This window comes from Triplophysa dalaica, chromosome 4, assembly GCF_015846415.1.
Source record: "Triplophysa dalaica isolate WHDGS20190420 chromosome 4, ASM1584641v1, whole genome shotgun sequence".
Lineage (NCBI taxonomy): Eukaryota > Metazoa > Chordata > Actinopteri > Cypriniformes > Nemacheilidae > Triplophysa > Triplophysa dalaica.
Window position 1 is genome coordinate 16,244,994 of NC_079545.1, and position 16,460 is coordinate 16,261,453.

General features: G+C 37.0%; 1 protein-coding gene across 4 annotated transcripts in view; it reads right to left on the minus strand.

Moving 5' to 3' along the window:
- LOC130420164 (proline-rich protein 36) overlaps positions 1-16,460 on the minus strand; it is a 73,972-nt gene continuing 57,512 nt past the window's right edge. For all 4 annotated transcript variants that reach the window (XM_056747293.1, XM_056747297.1, XM_056747296.1 and 1 more), the window contains one exon: positions 1-1,785. In XM_056747293.1, the coding sequence (XP_056603271.1) occupies positions 1,605-1,785 (181 nt within the window). In that variant the 3' untranslated portion in view covers positions 1-1,604. The remainder of the gene's footprint in view (positions 1,786-16,460) is intronic.

Below are 16,460 nucleotides of genomic sequence, written 5' to 3' on the forward strand. Positions count from 1 at the left end.
TCTGTTAGGTCTGCAATTCAAAAGTCAATTTTATTGAAAATATCTATATGAACTCAAACATCTCTCATCAAATTAGTCCAAAACCTCCACAATCTACATTTATTGTAAACCTCCATACTCTTCATTCCCATCTCATTTGTTTCTGTCTTCATGTCTCATAAAGACTTTGAGAGAAACATCTGAGACTAAATTGAGACTTCAATTAAAAAACTGAGAACTCCATCAAATCTTGGAAAAAACTTGATGGTGAAACAGAATAGTTAGGTTGTTGATTATTGTCAATTTGAGATACCATGAATATATAGTTTTGCATTATTGTGGTTGTGGCTTAACAACCATTCAAATAATTTATGAATTATCATAAACGTTATGTTGCAAAGTGTTTATGACTAAAAGCATTCACTGTTGTGTTTTGAACAGGCCATAATAACCCGACACTAAAAAACAACATGTCAGACAGTTATTGTGTAGTAAAATATTTTACAGAGCTTTTAATGGGTTTTGAAATTAAGCATTCATAAAGAATGAAATGTCACACTTAAAATCCACTTTATCTCTGCCTTAAATATTGCGGTGCGTGTGTGGTTGTTAGATCCTCTACATAAAAGCGCGAAGCTTGTGGAGTAATGGATGTAATTAATAGTATAAAAGCTGGTGTTTTAACCCTCATTGCTCAAAAATGACGAATCAGCTGATATTCTCGTGTATCTTCACTTCATCTCACGTATCTTCATATCATGTCTCGTTTTTATGTAGTCCCACAGTAACTGTCTCTGTGTACTTCATGCATCTTCAGTTCGTAAGAACTGGAACATGAACCAACCAAAAACCTCTTCTCTCATCCCATTTACTCATCCTCAAGTCATTTTGCTCCCATATTGTGTGTTGTTCATTCAATTCAACTTTATTTGGGTTAGCTTTATATTAGATACAGTACAACTTAGTACAGAGAGTATGGGCAATATAAAAACTGAAAATTATGAAATATATAAAATACGTAGCAATTATTTTAAAAGCTGTAACTTGGTGATACCAACTGTGAAAATCACCATCTGTATGTTTTGTTCAAAAAGGATTTATCATCAAATTAAAATTAATATTTAAAAAAGGTCCTGATTGGTTCAGTCACAGTCAAAGCCATTTGGGAAACATACACCTGTTGGAGCATTACATCACACCATTCCACCTGTGTTGCTTGGTAACCAGTTTGTTACATTGCAAAACTACATTGCTGTGCGGAAGGAGAATTTTTACCGCCATTGTTACATTTTTGTTGCGTTTTATTTTATGAAACCTTGCAAGGTTGATGGAATAACTGATTTAAAAAAGCGTACAGTTCTAGATTCACATTTCTGTGTTCGGTACAATGACAGATCTTTATTTCTGTTCACGTCCAAAAAAACACCATTTGAGGCTCGAGTGAATTATTCTTTTAAAGTGAAGTTTTGAAGACATTCTCTTCACATACTTTTAATAAAAAAATAGCAAAGCCTAAATTAATCCTGATCTTAAAATGTAGAACTGAGGGAGCCATAGAGAAGAGGCTTGAGGTTGGTTTATAACGTTTCCCCGCATTGACTGATCACTCCTCGCTACCCAAGAGTTCACAGAAACCAAAAGCACTTCCTGCGGCTCTTTTTGACTGTCTGCAGGGCTTGTGGAGACTCCTGCTGGCGTGGAGGATGAAAGACAAGCTGAGGAGAGCTCTGCTCCGACTCCTGCTGCTCGGGAACCTTCCACGCCCGGGTCACCTGTCCCTCCTGAAGACGGAAGTCATGCTCCACACTGTGTGTGTGTGTGTGTGAATGAGAGAGTGAGAGAGAGAGAGAGAGAGAGAGAGAGGTGGTTTTAATATAGTAGTAAAAAATGAACACAACCTTTTAAGGAAAAAGAGAAGGCAGTCTATCAAAAGATGATGTGGAGAAAACAGCTATCCAGAAATGTATATGGAGCAAACGCAGTCATAACTCTTCCTCCTAAATGAGATCATTGTTTCTCTCATATATATCACTTTATTAAAAAGAGAATATTTCCTTCATGAAGTGATTTCTCACACACTTTCCCTGGAGAACAGCATTAAGACGGTAGAGAGAACATTAGGTGGTTTTTACTTTCATAACCCTTCCTTCTTCAGCTTTGACTTGAATGCCAAAGATCTCACATAGAAGTGTTGCTTTCACGCAAGCCACAAGAAAGAAAAATCACAGATGAGGTCTCTTTAATATCTCCATTTTTCCTTCTAGACATCAATGAGATTTAATGGAGAGCAAATAGAAACTTGCTTTAGTCTCATCTGCATCTCAGATATTTTCTCCTGAGAAAAACAGTCAGAAATCTTACAAATGTCTCTGTCAGTTTCTGAAGAGATGTCAACAATTTGTCAAACTGAGCTCAGACCTTTCAAGTCTACAATCAAATCAATAGTCAATTTTAAAAGTTTATTGAAGATCTCAGTATGAACTCAAACATTTTTTTCATCAAATCAAGATTATTTGAACTCTACAGTCTACACCTCTGTTCATTTGATCTATTTCTCTGAAAATAAGTGAATCCTAAAATGAAACTCCATCAAATCTCCCGAAAGAGCGACTGAGGCTTGTATTTCGAGAGACAGAACTATATTGCTGCATATAGATGCTTTGTTTCTTCAGCAAATGATGCGCCTCCGTGTGGGCTGCAGTTGCACCCGAGGGGCATGAGGGACTAATATGGGTGGGCTGAATTTGGTAAAGAAGCATTAACGAGATTTGTCCTAATTTAGACCATCGTCAACACTGATGCGAGAAGCTCCTGCGAGAACAGAACGGATCTGAATTACACAGAAAATACATCTTGAAGAGCGTTAAATAACTTCTTCACGTATTTATGAGCAGCCGGTAACACGCAGGGATGATTGACATCTAAATTACTGCTGCTGACATCATGAGTGCTTTTGGTACGACGATCATGTGCGAGTCTGTCACATATAGACGTTGTGTGTCGGAAGTGACACATCAAACCTGTACAAATGCAGAAGAGATCGCAAACTTAAGAATCGAAACAATGGTGATGTACAGCTTGACACCAGTTTTCTTGATCTTTTTTTACATTATCCTGCATTTATTTGCAAGGTCATAATTACACCTCACCTACTCTTTTCGTTTAACTTCTCAACGCCCGTGGTGTCCTCAGGTTTTCTGGACTACCGAGGTGATTTTAAAAGTGCACAATCACGTTCTCAGAGCTGTTTATCGCAACAAACTAAGGCGCTTTGAAATGGAAATCTGTGCACGTCACTCATCTGATAAAGGAGTGTTTATTTGCACTTGAAAGGGCCTTTTGATTTCAAGGTTGTAAACAGCGTGTATGAGTATGTGTGTCTGTGCGGAACACGGAGAGGAGAGAGAGACACGTGTGTCCCCCGGCAGGGTAAAGGTAAAGCCGAGGAGCATGAAAATGCCAAGTGTGCCCAGCGGGAAACCCCTCCACACTTTTATTTTCAAGTCATCCTTATTTATCTTCACTGAGGCTAGTAAAGTTTGTTTTCAGGGGAAATTTTGATGTTTTTGCTCAGAGGTCGCTCTTTCATAGCTCAGGAGATTTGAAATAGTCCTCTGGTTTAGTTGCAGACATTTCTCTTAAAATCTAAATCAAATTGCGGTATAATTGCTCAAACACATGAAGAGTATGGAGCTGTTAACATTTTAAAAATCCAACTTGCAAAATGTTCTCCCTACAAAGATAAGTAACTTGAGCATAGAAAATTTAGTTAAAGTAGTCAATTGATTGTTTTGCATTAGCTGAACAAAATTAGACTAAACAGGTTTCTTAAAAAAGATTATGTTGTTGACTGGACTTAGATTCTCAAGTTTTCGGCCAAAATGCTTCAGATATTGTCTAATATCGTCCTTTTTGGCAAATGTGTATAGTCTCTCACATATGTATTTTTTATGTTTTGTTACCTGTGCCTTGTAACTTTTTTTACCTGTGTGTGCACAAGACCCTCTGTCACTAAGGCAAATTCCTTTTGTGTCCAAGGACACTTGGCAATAAAGCTCTTTCTGATTCTGATTCTGAAAGTTTGCCCAACTTACAAAACAGTGGTTTCTGAACAAACAACATTGCAAGAGTTTGAAAGTTTGTAATGCATTGCAGCATGTTCAATTCTGTTTCGTTTGTTTTTTTCTTTTAAAGATGAGTGTTTTAGTTCTGGATGCCTTAATTTATGCTTTAATATCATTATTACTGTTATCTGTTTTGTTTAGAGTTTTTTAATGATGGTTGTTGATTTGTTGAGGTGTAAGTGAATGACACAAAGGCAAAACCGGTATAAATACACGCAACACAAACTGTTTTAACAGTTATATGATCAAAATTTTGGTCTGTTTGAGGCCGAAAACACGTACAATTGTAGTAAACGATAAATGGGTCAATGACAAATAAGAAAATGTCAGGTGGTGCGACCATATATTAATTTACAATAATATACATTTAATGTATTTAGCACTGAGTATTTTCCCCCTCATATATAAGAAATTTAACATAAAATCATGCCAAAATATTTTATTAAGAATTTTATTGAGAAAATTAACATTTATTTCTCAGTTTTGTTCTCTGTTTGTATGTTCGGACGGTCGCACCACCTGACATTTTTGGTCTTTCAAACACCAAAACTCAAAAAATCTATTGAATTTCAATAAAATGAAAAGGGTTTCTTATAAAGGACATATTGTAGAACCATTTGATATATGACATGTATTTATTCAAATTCTTTTTAGGAAAATAATGAATTTGGACACAAAAAATACATGTCACGTCATTGATCCAAATACATTTGTTTATCTTTAAATAACCAATCGATATTCTGTATTTATGTTCAGACAACAAAAAATATTTTGTTCTGTTGTTCATTAGGTAAACTTGACTATATTGTGAACTTGTGACTTGAACGTGAATTTTTAAGTTGGGTGAACTTCATTCTCTGTTGTTGAGTTTACTCAAAAACGTGCTTGTGATAGGTTGCCATATTATTTTAAATGGACTCAACTATTTGTTTATAAATGGAGATTGTAGAGGATAATTTTATATAAATTGAATGAGAAATGTTTGAGTTCATATTAAGATCTTCAATAATATTGACTTTTTGATTGCAAATCTGAGCTCAGTTTAAGACATTGTTGACATCTCCTCTGAAACTCTCATTTTTGTGAGATTTCTGACTCGTTTTCTCAGAAGATTCTGATAAAACTTAAGCAAACGTTTCCATTTGATCGCCATTTAGTGTCATTTAGTGATGTCTAACTGTGATTTTTCTTTCTTACGGGATCCCAGTGACTCAGTTCTATTGATTCCGTTTGATCGAAAAAAGCCTTGAGATTCACGCTCTGATTCATTCAGTGATTATTACTGAAGGTTGCATCATCAAACCAGCAGGTTTTTGAGTGTTATGAGTCATTGTAGCACCCATTGGATTCATGTCGACAACATGTCAGTGATCATTTATTTCAACTTAAACAGGTTTATCCATATTTTTCTTCGTGCAAACCCTTTTACTGTGTTTTCTGTGCATTTTAAGTGCACACTTATTCTTCTTTTCAGTTTGCTCTCAGAATTGTGGCTGAACACCAACAACTCTTTGATCAGCGGCTGTATCTTATCAGCAGTTTGTGCAATTCTTCTTATGTGAGAAGCTTTTGTGCTGCGAGCTGAAAAATTCTATGAGGTTTAATGAGATATGCATGAAATATGGAAGTACATGTTGTCCCTGCCTATGTAATGGCTTGTAGTGGTGTCGTTCTCTCATGTTTTTATAATTGCCGAGAATCTTTTCAGAGACCTTTAAAAGAATGTAGTTCATCTTTTTCAACAGATCAATGTAAATCAAATCAATGTAAATCAGACTTACTTCAAGCATATAGGGACAAAAAGGTTGTGGGTTTGATCTCAAAGAACACACCGATAAAAATGTTTACCTTGAATGCACCATAAGGCTGTGTTCACACTTGACTTCTTTTTGACAAGAAAAAGTTGACAATGGCACTTATTTAAATTTAAAAAGCATTTTAGTTACATATAGCAGCCAGCAAAATTCAAAGATAGCATTTGTGCACGAAGGCAGCTTAGAGAGACAGGTTTCATAGGCAGCTTAATGGAAGTCTATTTGAATTATAAACAGAGAGCGTCTTTGCAATAACCAATCACATATTTAAAAACTACAATTTCTTGCTAGAAATGCAATCAGAAGTTATTGAAAGTAAAAGTTAAATTTACATTTATACAAAACTATGCTCCAACGGGTGGTTGGCCGCCATTTTATTTTTTCTTAGTGTGAGCCTTCACGACCAATCACATTCCTCGCATGTTGTTATGTTCTCTGTCATTGCTCAGCCGTGGGCGTGCTTGATACAGGGCATTTTTTCAACCTCAAAAGACACTCTGAGCTGCAGAAAGCTTTAAAAAGTGCTCAGGACTTTTTGAAAACAAGGTTTACGCCATAGGATTATAATGTTAAACAGACGATAGCAGCTTCAAAAAAGAAGTCAAGTTTGAACACGGCCTAAGTAACTTCGGTTAAAAGTGTCTGTCAAATGCATAACTTTAAATTTCTGTCTCTTTGTCTGCAGTCTGATGCTATACAATCATACGGTTTATTACTGAAGTACTACAGATCCCACATGTCATCTCAACTGTCTGTGAGCATCTAATACTCATCTAATGACCTCACCCAACAACAAAACAGCAGCTGAAGGTTCACCATTACAGCAGAAATTGTGTGTGTGTGGGTGGGATGCTTATGAATAGTAATTGTGCTGACATCGCAAGGTAATCCTCCAAGACCATTCAGCCACATTAATATTCATGAGCCAAACTTTCACCTCGATACAATTTATAAATGGATAAAGACGCGCTCTAAATGCTTCACCTTCTAGATGCTTCACACTATTTTGGCATTGACACATCATATTTAACATGAGTATTAATGATGGATCATTTGCTGATCATGAAGGTTAATCTTTCAGGTGTATGTACTGTAAAGATCCGTGATCGACAGTGTTGGGCAAGTTACTCTGAAAAAGTGATTAATTACTAGTTACTCATTACATATTCAATAGTGTAATTAGATTACTGTTCAGATCACTCTCTCCAACAAGTATTTAATTAGTTTATATGTCCTACATCAACTTTGATTAAGTGATTCAAGTATAGAAAGCTATTTTAACTCATTCAAAGAGTATATAATATAAAACTACATAAAGTATTCTTATTAACTGACCATACTATAACAAATGTGAGAATTATAGATAAATGCACAGATTTTAAAAGTAAGACTTTGTATTTTGATGTTAATTCCACTATTGCACATGCATATATTACACACAGTATTTAGTTTAATTACATCAGAAGTAACTAATTAAATAACAGAAAAAAAATTGAGTAATCCCTTACTTTACTTTTTCAAGGAAAAGTAATTAAATTACAGTAGCTAATTACTTAGTAACTAGTTACACCCAACATTAGTGATCGATGTATTATGTACTGCATGAAGAGCGGCATGAAATAATATCAAATGCTAAATGTATTTTGAATGGAAAGGAAAGACGCATTTGCAATATTCATGAGCATGTGCAGTTTAAAAGTAGAGATGCAAAAATTACGATTTAAAATTTCTCCACCGATACCGATAGCCTGCTGATGCCGATTTTGAAGATTAAATGAATATTTCTTACATTTCTGAATGTTATTAATTCATATAATGACTATTAACATAATATGACATAATATCGGCGGATAGTATGAAAACTTGCGCTTATCGTCCGATACCGATTATTGACTGATATATCGGTGCATCTCTATTTAAATGTTTAGCACACATGAGTTTATATTGAAATACTGTTCAGATACAATCAGGGTTGAGCTGGGGAAAGTTGTCACGCATGGACGATGTCACGATGGTCTCCACATTCACTATCACACCTTAAACATCGTGACATGCTGCTGTGATTTGTGTGTTATTTTAGGTACCAGTGAATGACACACTTATTTCAGAGAAATTGATGTAAAATCAGGCCTCGTGTTCGGTGAACGGGTTAATGCATTCTGTTTTTGATAGACCTCCACACGGGTTTATTTATTCCAATAAATCACACAGGCTCTTCCGTGAGCCGACGTAATGAAGTCTCAGCAGTTTCACTGGTCATCTTGTTACCAGGAGTTGATTGAATTGTGGGGGATTCGGCCGAGAGCGACCGCAGCGGTTTACTGTGAACGCATCTATACACATGTTCTGAAATAAATTCAGACTGGTGAAGCGAGACGTTGAAACAGCTAGAGGGGTGTGTGATAGAGAAGAAGTAAAATAAAAAGGGCCTCATTATAAATACAACAGAAAACAAAAGATGTATGCTGATAAAATTCACATTAATCGGCTGTCCATTATACACCTGCTTTAGTTGAGCAGTGTATTTCTCAAGTTAAATTGCACCATATCCAAGTTATATTTTACCCCCATAATCTTATGTTAAAACCTTTGATGATTTGAATGCATTGTGCAATTTTTTGTATGAGAATTAAGTTTATTTATAATATTATTTCTATTATGCATATTTATGTATTCCATTCTCAATGCTCTTATAATGTAAAAGTATATGTTCCGATTTTTGTTTTTGCTCGTACTAATCACATAATGTTTTACATTTTAAAATACACATCACATTGTTTAATACATTTGTAAAGTTCAGTTATAAGGTTATCACAGAGGTGTTTTTAGTTCTTACAATGATATTGTGTCTAAGAAATGTGTCTATTCTAAAACATGTTATAATACAATGCAAGAAACATTAGAGGGTCCTTAAAAACAAAAGTTTCTATCTCTTGAGTTTATGGTAAAATATGACCTGGATATTCCTTCTTCAACACATGTGAAAGTTCTGACACGTTTATATTCAACTTAAAACCATTTGTACTTAATAATGTATTTAAGTGATCACCAGCTAAATGTGCACACATCTGTTCCGGCAGATGTGTGTCTATCGGAGTGGAACTTAATGCTTGTTTTACCTGATACTTTAATATGGATCATTATACACAAGCGGTGCACATCATTCATCAGCCTACAGAAATCAATGTCATCATTTATCCACTTCCCTTTGTGAGCTGCAACTCAATTATTACAACAATTCACAGGTAAAAATAAAGGTTTAAAGGGACAGTTGACCAAAAAATAAAAGAAAATCAGAAATTTGTGTTCATTTCATATTTGGAAGAATGCTCATAACCAAACAGTTCTTGGCCACCCAAATAGGAAAAATGACAATGGTCGTCAAAAGAACCCTCAGAACTGTTTGCGTTCCTACATTCTTCAAAATAGTTCATTTTTTGTTCCACAGAGCAAATGTATTTTTAAAGCAATCATGGTAGTCAATGGTGACCAATAACTGTTTGCTTACAAGCATTCTTCCAAATATCTTTCTCTGGGTTCATCAGAAAAGAGAAATTTATACAGATTTTGAACAACTAGAGGGTAAATGAAGACAACATTTTTTGGGGGGTGAACTGTCCCTTTAACAGTCTTTATATGATTTATTTGAGAACCTTTGACTTAAAGGTCAACCAAAGGACTTCAAAGGGAACCAAAAGCTGTTTTTCTATAACATCTATTAACGCTTCGATTTTAAAAGTGTATGTCAAGATTTACAATCAAATGTTTTAACATATGTTTCTATAGCGTGTCAACAGTCTGTTAATGTCTGTACGTATGACGCCGTATATCATGAGCATACGACCACTACCGACAATCCCACAGCTATGACATTGTTAAAATTAAGCCTATCTGTAACATCTCAGGCATACAACACACACACACACACACACACACATTTGTCCTGCCCACCCTCTGTACTTCATGGTCCAAACATCGCTGTCCTCAGGTGAATGATCTGCCCTCAAGCGTGAGGAACAGAGAGACCATCATGCGCTCATGGACTCTGGGCGTTCTCTGTTTCACACGTACGCACACACGCACACACAGCAGGTGTGGAGAGCTGAGATAGAGGATGTCTGCGGTGAAGCGGAAGGTCGGGGTTATACACACACTGATAAGCAGAAACAGAATTCTGTTTTAAAAACTGCGTTTGTGTGAATCGGTTATCCGCGTTTATTTGTTTGTATTTGTGTTTGGTTCTGCACTGGTGTGTTTGAGACGGTTCAGCTTTTGCATGTTAATGAAAGCGAGGAATTTGGATGTGCGTGTGCAGAGTATGAAGCTGCTGGAGTTATTGAGCGATGGCCACTGGAACATCAAGAAAATGGCCTGTTGGTTGCAGGCTTGCAGAGCCGAGCAAACACATGTGCGCACACACGTGAGGAAGAATTAAAAGTGCTCGCTGAAGACAAAGAGGAGAGCTAACATGAAACAATAATATACACCTTTTTATAGTTCCTATCATAAATTTACACAAACTTAAAGGGAACGTGTTTATCAGTTAGTGCACGGGTCTTCAACCTGGGGTCCGGAACTGCAAGGGGTCCGCTAGTTACGGTTAACTCACAGGCAACTTTTTGTCTAAAATTTAAAGCATGGATACAGAAATATTACAACCAAAAAACATCCATTCAGGCAGCAGATGCAACCAATGTAAGATAAATTACATCTGCATGAAATATAGGTATAGGGTTAGAATCAGTGCATTCTCTGTCCGTCTCCCTTCCCATAAAAGTACGTATGAAAGGAGTTGCGTGCAAATAAAGTGCATTCTCATATGTTTCTGAACTTCTGTTTAAATTTCTAAAAGCGCTAATTTGACAGGCATGACACAACACCCCTTCTGCATTGTAAACTCTGACAGAACTATCGTATGCGTTTAAAATCATAGAAACGCGCACCATGTAATTTGAAGTGATGGTGCACTTCAAACAAGTAGTCCCGAAAATAACGCTGACTCGTTACATGTTGTCTCTCCTTAGTCTGAGCTTAGTTCTTAGTTCTTCAACACACAGAGAAGCGGAAGAAAAATAAAAGAATGACATTTAATAAAACAGCCTGATTTTATAACAGAATGCAGAAAATCTGCACTAATTTCTTTTGCATCCAGAGACAACAACTACCTCCACTAGAATAGTATTTATGCAATTAACCTGAATCAGTCATCTCATTGAAGCCTTGATAAAAACCAAGGTTCAAATAAATGCTTAATTGTCCATCTCAGAGTAAAAGAAAATGTTTGAAGCTGCAAATCAATTAAAATAGTCAAGTAATCTATATTAAAATAAATTAAAGTATTAAGCCTATGTGCAACATTAACATAATAGTGCTAATTTAATGACTTAACATAATATTGCTGTGACAATAGGGTGGTTTCTATTTAAATAGCTCCGTTTACATACAGTTGTGTTCAAAATTATTCAACCCCCAATGCTGTAAATGGTTTTAGGGAATTTAGTGTACATTTGTAATTGTATTCAGAATGAAATCCTACAAGGACTTCTTAAAGAACCATATGCAACTAAAATGACATCAATTAGTTTTGTAATACAGTAGTAAATGTTTCTTTTGTGAATTCTTCATTGACATAATTATTCAACCCCTTAAAGACTACCACTCTGAAGAACAGAGGTTCAATGAAGTGTTTTCAATCAGGTATTGAAAACACCTGTGGATATCAGGGAGCAGCAATAAAGCCTAATAAGCACCAATTAGGCAGCTTTAAAATGACTGTGATACTCAGCTCCTTCTAGACATTTACTGGTGTGGTTACAAACATGGTGAGGTCAAGAGAATGGTCCAGGAAGACAAGAGAACAGGTGATTACTCTTCACAGGAAGGGCAATGGCTATAAGAAGATTGCAAAGATGTTAAACATACCAAGAGACACCATAGGAAGCATCATTCGCAAATTCAAGGCAAAGGGCACTGTTGAAACGCTACCTGGTCGTGGCAGAAAGAAGATGCTCACTTCGACTGCTGTGCGCTACCTGAAGCGTAGAGTGGAGAAAAGTCCCCGTGTGACTGCTGAGGAACTGAGAAAAGATTTGTCAGATGTGGGTACTGAAGTTTCTGCTCAGACAATACGGCGCACCCTGCGTAATGAAGGCCTCCATGCCAGAACTCCCAGGCGCACCCCCTTGCTGTCCCCAAAGAATAAGAAGAGTCGACTGCAGTATGCCAAAAGTAATGTGGACAAACCACAGAAGTTTTGGGATAGTGTTCTGTGGACTGATGAAACAAAATTAGAACTGTTTGGGCCCATGGATCAACGCTATGTTTGGAGGAGGAAGAACAAGGCCTATGAAGAAAAGAACACCTTGCCTACTGTGAAGCATGGCGGGGGGTCAATCATGCTTTGGGGCTGTTTTGCAGGTACTGGGAAGCTTCAGCGTGTGCAAGGTACCATGAATTCTCTTCAGTACCAGGAGATATTGGATGACAATGTGATGCAGTCCGTCACAAACCTGAGGCTTGGAAGACGTTGGACCTTTCAACAGGACAATGATCCCAAGCATACCTCCAAGTCCACTAGAGTATGGTTGCAGATTAAAGGCTGGAACATTTTGAAGTGGCCATCGCAGTCACCAGACTTAAATCCGATTGAGAACCTCTGGTGGGACTTAAAGAAAGCAGTTGCAGTGCGCAAGCCTAAGAATGTGACTGAACTGGAGGATTTTGCCCATGATGAATGGGCGAAGATACCCGTAGATCGCTGCAAGACACTTGTGTCAAGCTATGCTTCACGTTTAAAAGCTGTTATAACTGTAAAAGGATGTTGTACTAATTACTAAGATTGAATGTCACTTGGGGGTTGAATAAAACTGATAATGATGTGAGCTCAGAAAAGACATTTGTGATTATTTCATTATAAATGTTATGTTATATTTGTCTGACCTACACCTCTTTGATTTAATTGTAAGAAGGATGACTGAATGATCATAATCAATGTCAAACCGACCAAAACAATCAATTTCAGGGGGGGTTGAATAATTTTGAACACAACTGTATTCTGTCTAAGGGGGTCCCTGCTCCATGCATCTCTCATTTAAGGGGCCCTTGCCCCGAAAAACGTTGAAGAGTTCGGGGATGACAATTCAGATCAATGTTCAGCCATACAATTATATCATCTCATCAGATTTTCTGAAATATATTTTACATGCACTACATCAAGATGATAAAAAGAGTTCTTCAAGAGCTGCAGCAATTACATCCCATAAGAAAGAAAGATTTCTGTGATATCTCGATTTTCCCTCAACATCATTGGGATTGAATGGAGTCTCATCTTCCTTTCAGGTATTTCTCATGAGAAAGAGTCAAAAGTCTGCAATCAAAGGTCAATATTATTGAAGGTCTTAATATGAACTCAAACATTTCCCATCAAATCTACCTAATTTTTTAGGAAAACATTAGGATAACATTTTTTGATTAAGCAAAGAACCTTTCTTTCTTGAGTCTGAACCTTTAGTGTAAAAAGGTTTCATGGATGTTAAATGTTCTTCACGTAACGATAAAGAGCCACAAAGAACCTTTCAAGCACTCTTATTTTTAAGAGTATACTAGAAACAGAAATGAAGAAGGTGCATGCTGTATAGTGAAAATGATGACCAGCCGATGGAGGTTCAGCCTTCAAGATCTTATGAAGTAAGAAAAAGCAAGATTACTTGAGCAGACTTGATCATTACTGAGAGTTTATTTTCAGAACGCAAAACTGCACAAAAGCTGCGACCTGAGGCTGTCCTGACTCACAACATGACTCACACATCTTCAGGTATTTCTCTCTCTCTCTCTCTCTCTCTCTCGCTCACACACACATGCACAGAAGATGGTTTTCTGGCCTTGGGCTCACTGTTAGTGGTTTGCAGTAGAGGAATTAATTGTAGCTTTGCTGCATTGTGTGTGTGTGTGTGTGTGTGTAAGACTCCATCAGGGTTCCAGGGATTGGAACTGCTGACACCTGTATTGATCAGTCAGTGTAATCGGGATCAAAGTGCGATACGCCTGTAATCCCCTTACACACACACACGCACACGTGAGACCATACAGCTCAGTTGCCTTGAGCTGCTGCAAAACTACACCGCTACACCACAACTTTGCTGTTTTTTTATTGAACATGGTCTATTTTTTAATATCACAATGATATATATACATACAGTATATATAAGCAGTGTCCTCTCATTAGAGATGGTTTCTATCACTCGAGAGCAACTTGATTGTGCATCTGCAAGTTGTACACGTGTACAATATGAATACCAAATGGTACATGCTGTTTAGTGTAGACTCAAACGTTAAAATTGCTAAACTAACACAACACAACAAAACAGGGGTGTTTGCCAATATAACATTAAAGTCCCAGTGAACTGGAATTTGTGATCGTTTTTACTTCCCTATTCTGACACATTTCCGTGTGAAAAGGAATTTCTAAGGAGAAAATGATTTGGGCATGGCTGGGGTTTTTTTCACTGTGAATTGATTGGATGGGTAAAAACTGAAACTGGCAGCAGACTGACAGTTCAAGGCAAGGAGTTAGCGGATGCTCTGGCCAAGCCGTCTAGTTATTTGACGTCTAACGTCATTTGAGATGTATAGTCATTTCAGGGCGGAGGTGCATTTTCCTATTTTAACTGAAGAAGAAAAGGGTACATCAATTATTTAAAGAAAATGACCCACATTGAGAAGCTTTTTACTATAAACGCATAAAAGGGACTTCATGGCAATGGCAATGGCAATGGCAATGGCAATTTATTTATATAGCACTATTTACTACAACCAGAGTTGACCAATGTGCTTTACAATACAATAACTAAAAACAACAGTAACACACAAGAGTAAAACAAGAATACATTTTGACATACACCAAAATAATCATAAACACGCTGTGCTTCAACCAGGATAAAACGCCTTATCGAACAGATAGGTTTTTAGTTTAGACTTAAAAATAGCCACAGATGATGCCATTCTAATAGGCAAGGGCAAATCATTCCAGAGTCGTGGCGCAGCTGTAGCAAAAGCGCGATCACCCCTGCACTTCCGCCTCGTCTTGGCAATAAACAAAAGTCTCTGGTTAGAGGACCGAAGAGATCTGTTTACATTATGCTCAATCAATAAGTCAGAGATATATGGAGGAGCCATACCACCGAACCGCACAGGCAGCCAATGTAAAGACTGTAGAACCGGAGTAATATGATCCCGTTTATGACTCCTGGTCAAAAGTCTAGCTGCCGCATTTTGAACCAGTTGTAATCGGGATAGAGCTGTTTGACTAATCCCAGTATAGAGTGAGTTACAGTAATCTAGTTTAGAAGTAATAAAAGCATGAATCACTTTCTCACGATTTTTAAAAGAAAGAAAAGACTTAGCTTTAGACAGGAGCCGCAACTGGAAAAAAGAAGATTTGACCACAGAATTGATCTGCCTATCAAACTTCAGATGTTCATCAAATACCACACCCAAGTTTTTCACATAATGCTTAACACATGAGGATAACCCACCAAGATTTGGTTCGGCAGCAGTCATGGAATCTGAGGGTTTAAAAACAATAATTTCCGTTGTTTCCTCGTTAAAATTCAGAAAGTTTAGGGACAGCCATGCCTTTACATCTGCCAAACATGCCCAGAGAGCATCTAATCCATCCAAGTTTTGCTTAATAGGCAGATAAACTTGAGTATCGTCGGCATAGCAATGGAACGACAGCCCATATTTTCTAAAAATGGAACCAAGTGGAAGCATATATAGAGAAAAAAGGATGGGAGCCAAAATAGATCCCTGGGGAACCCCACAGGTTAATACAGACTTTCCAGAAATACGATCTCCCATCTTAACCGAAAAAGTCCTATTGGTAAGATAAGATTTATACCACTCCAAAGCACTACCTACAATACCAGCGCAACCTTCAAGACGATTAATAAGGACAGCATGATCAACAGCATCAAATGCGGCAGTAAGATCTAAAAGCACAAGAACCGCATAATTCCCCGAGTCACACGATAGTAGTATATAATTAAAAACCTTCAACAATGCAGTCTCAGTGGAGTGATATTTTCTAAAACCAGACTGAAACTTTAAAGAGTTTCACACAGCTAATGCATAAGGCCAAAAATGCAACACATTCTCATCGGTGAAAAGTTTTTCCTAATTCTTCAAGAACTTACATTTCCTACAGGTTGCACAATCGGAGGCTGTATAAAGTTGCAGCATATTGGAAAACAAAAAGTTGGCCGTTTATAAATGGCGGGTGCTTTGACATTTATATACAGCACTGGTCAAATGTTTGGAAACACTTGACTGAAATATTTCTTATGATCTTAAAAAATCTTTTTAAATGTTTGAAATTAGTTTTGTAGTCAAAAATGTAAATGTGCCAACCTATAATTTTCTTCTGCCCGTAAAAGATGTTTTAAACACCCAGACCAAGAGCTTGGCAAAGCATCCCGGCCCGTTCAATTTTAAAGAACAGCAGGTACGTGCTTGATAATATTATTCGCACATGAGACCCAATGCT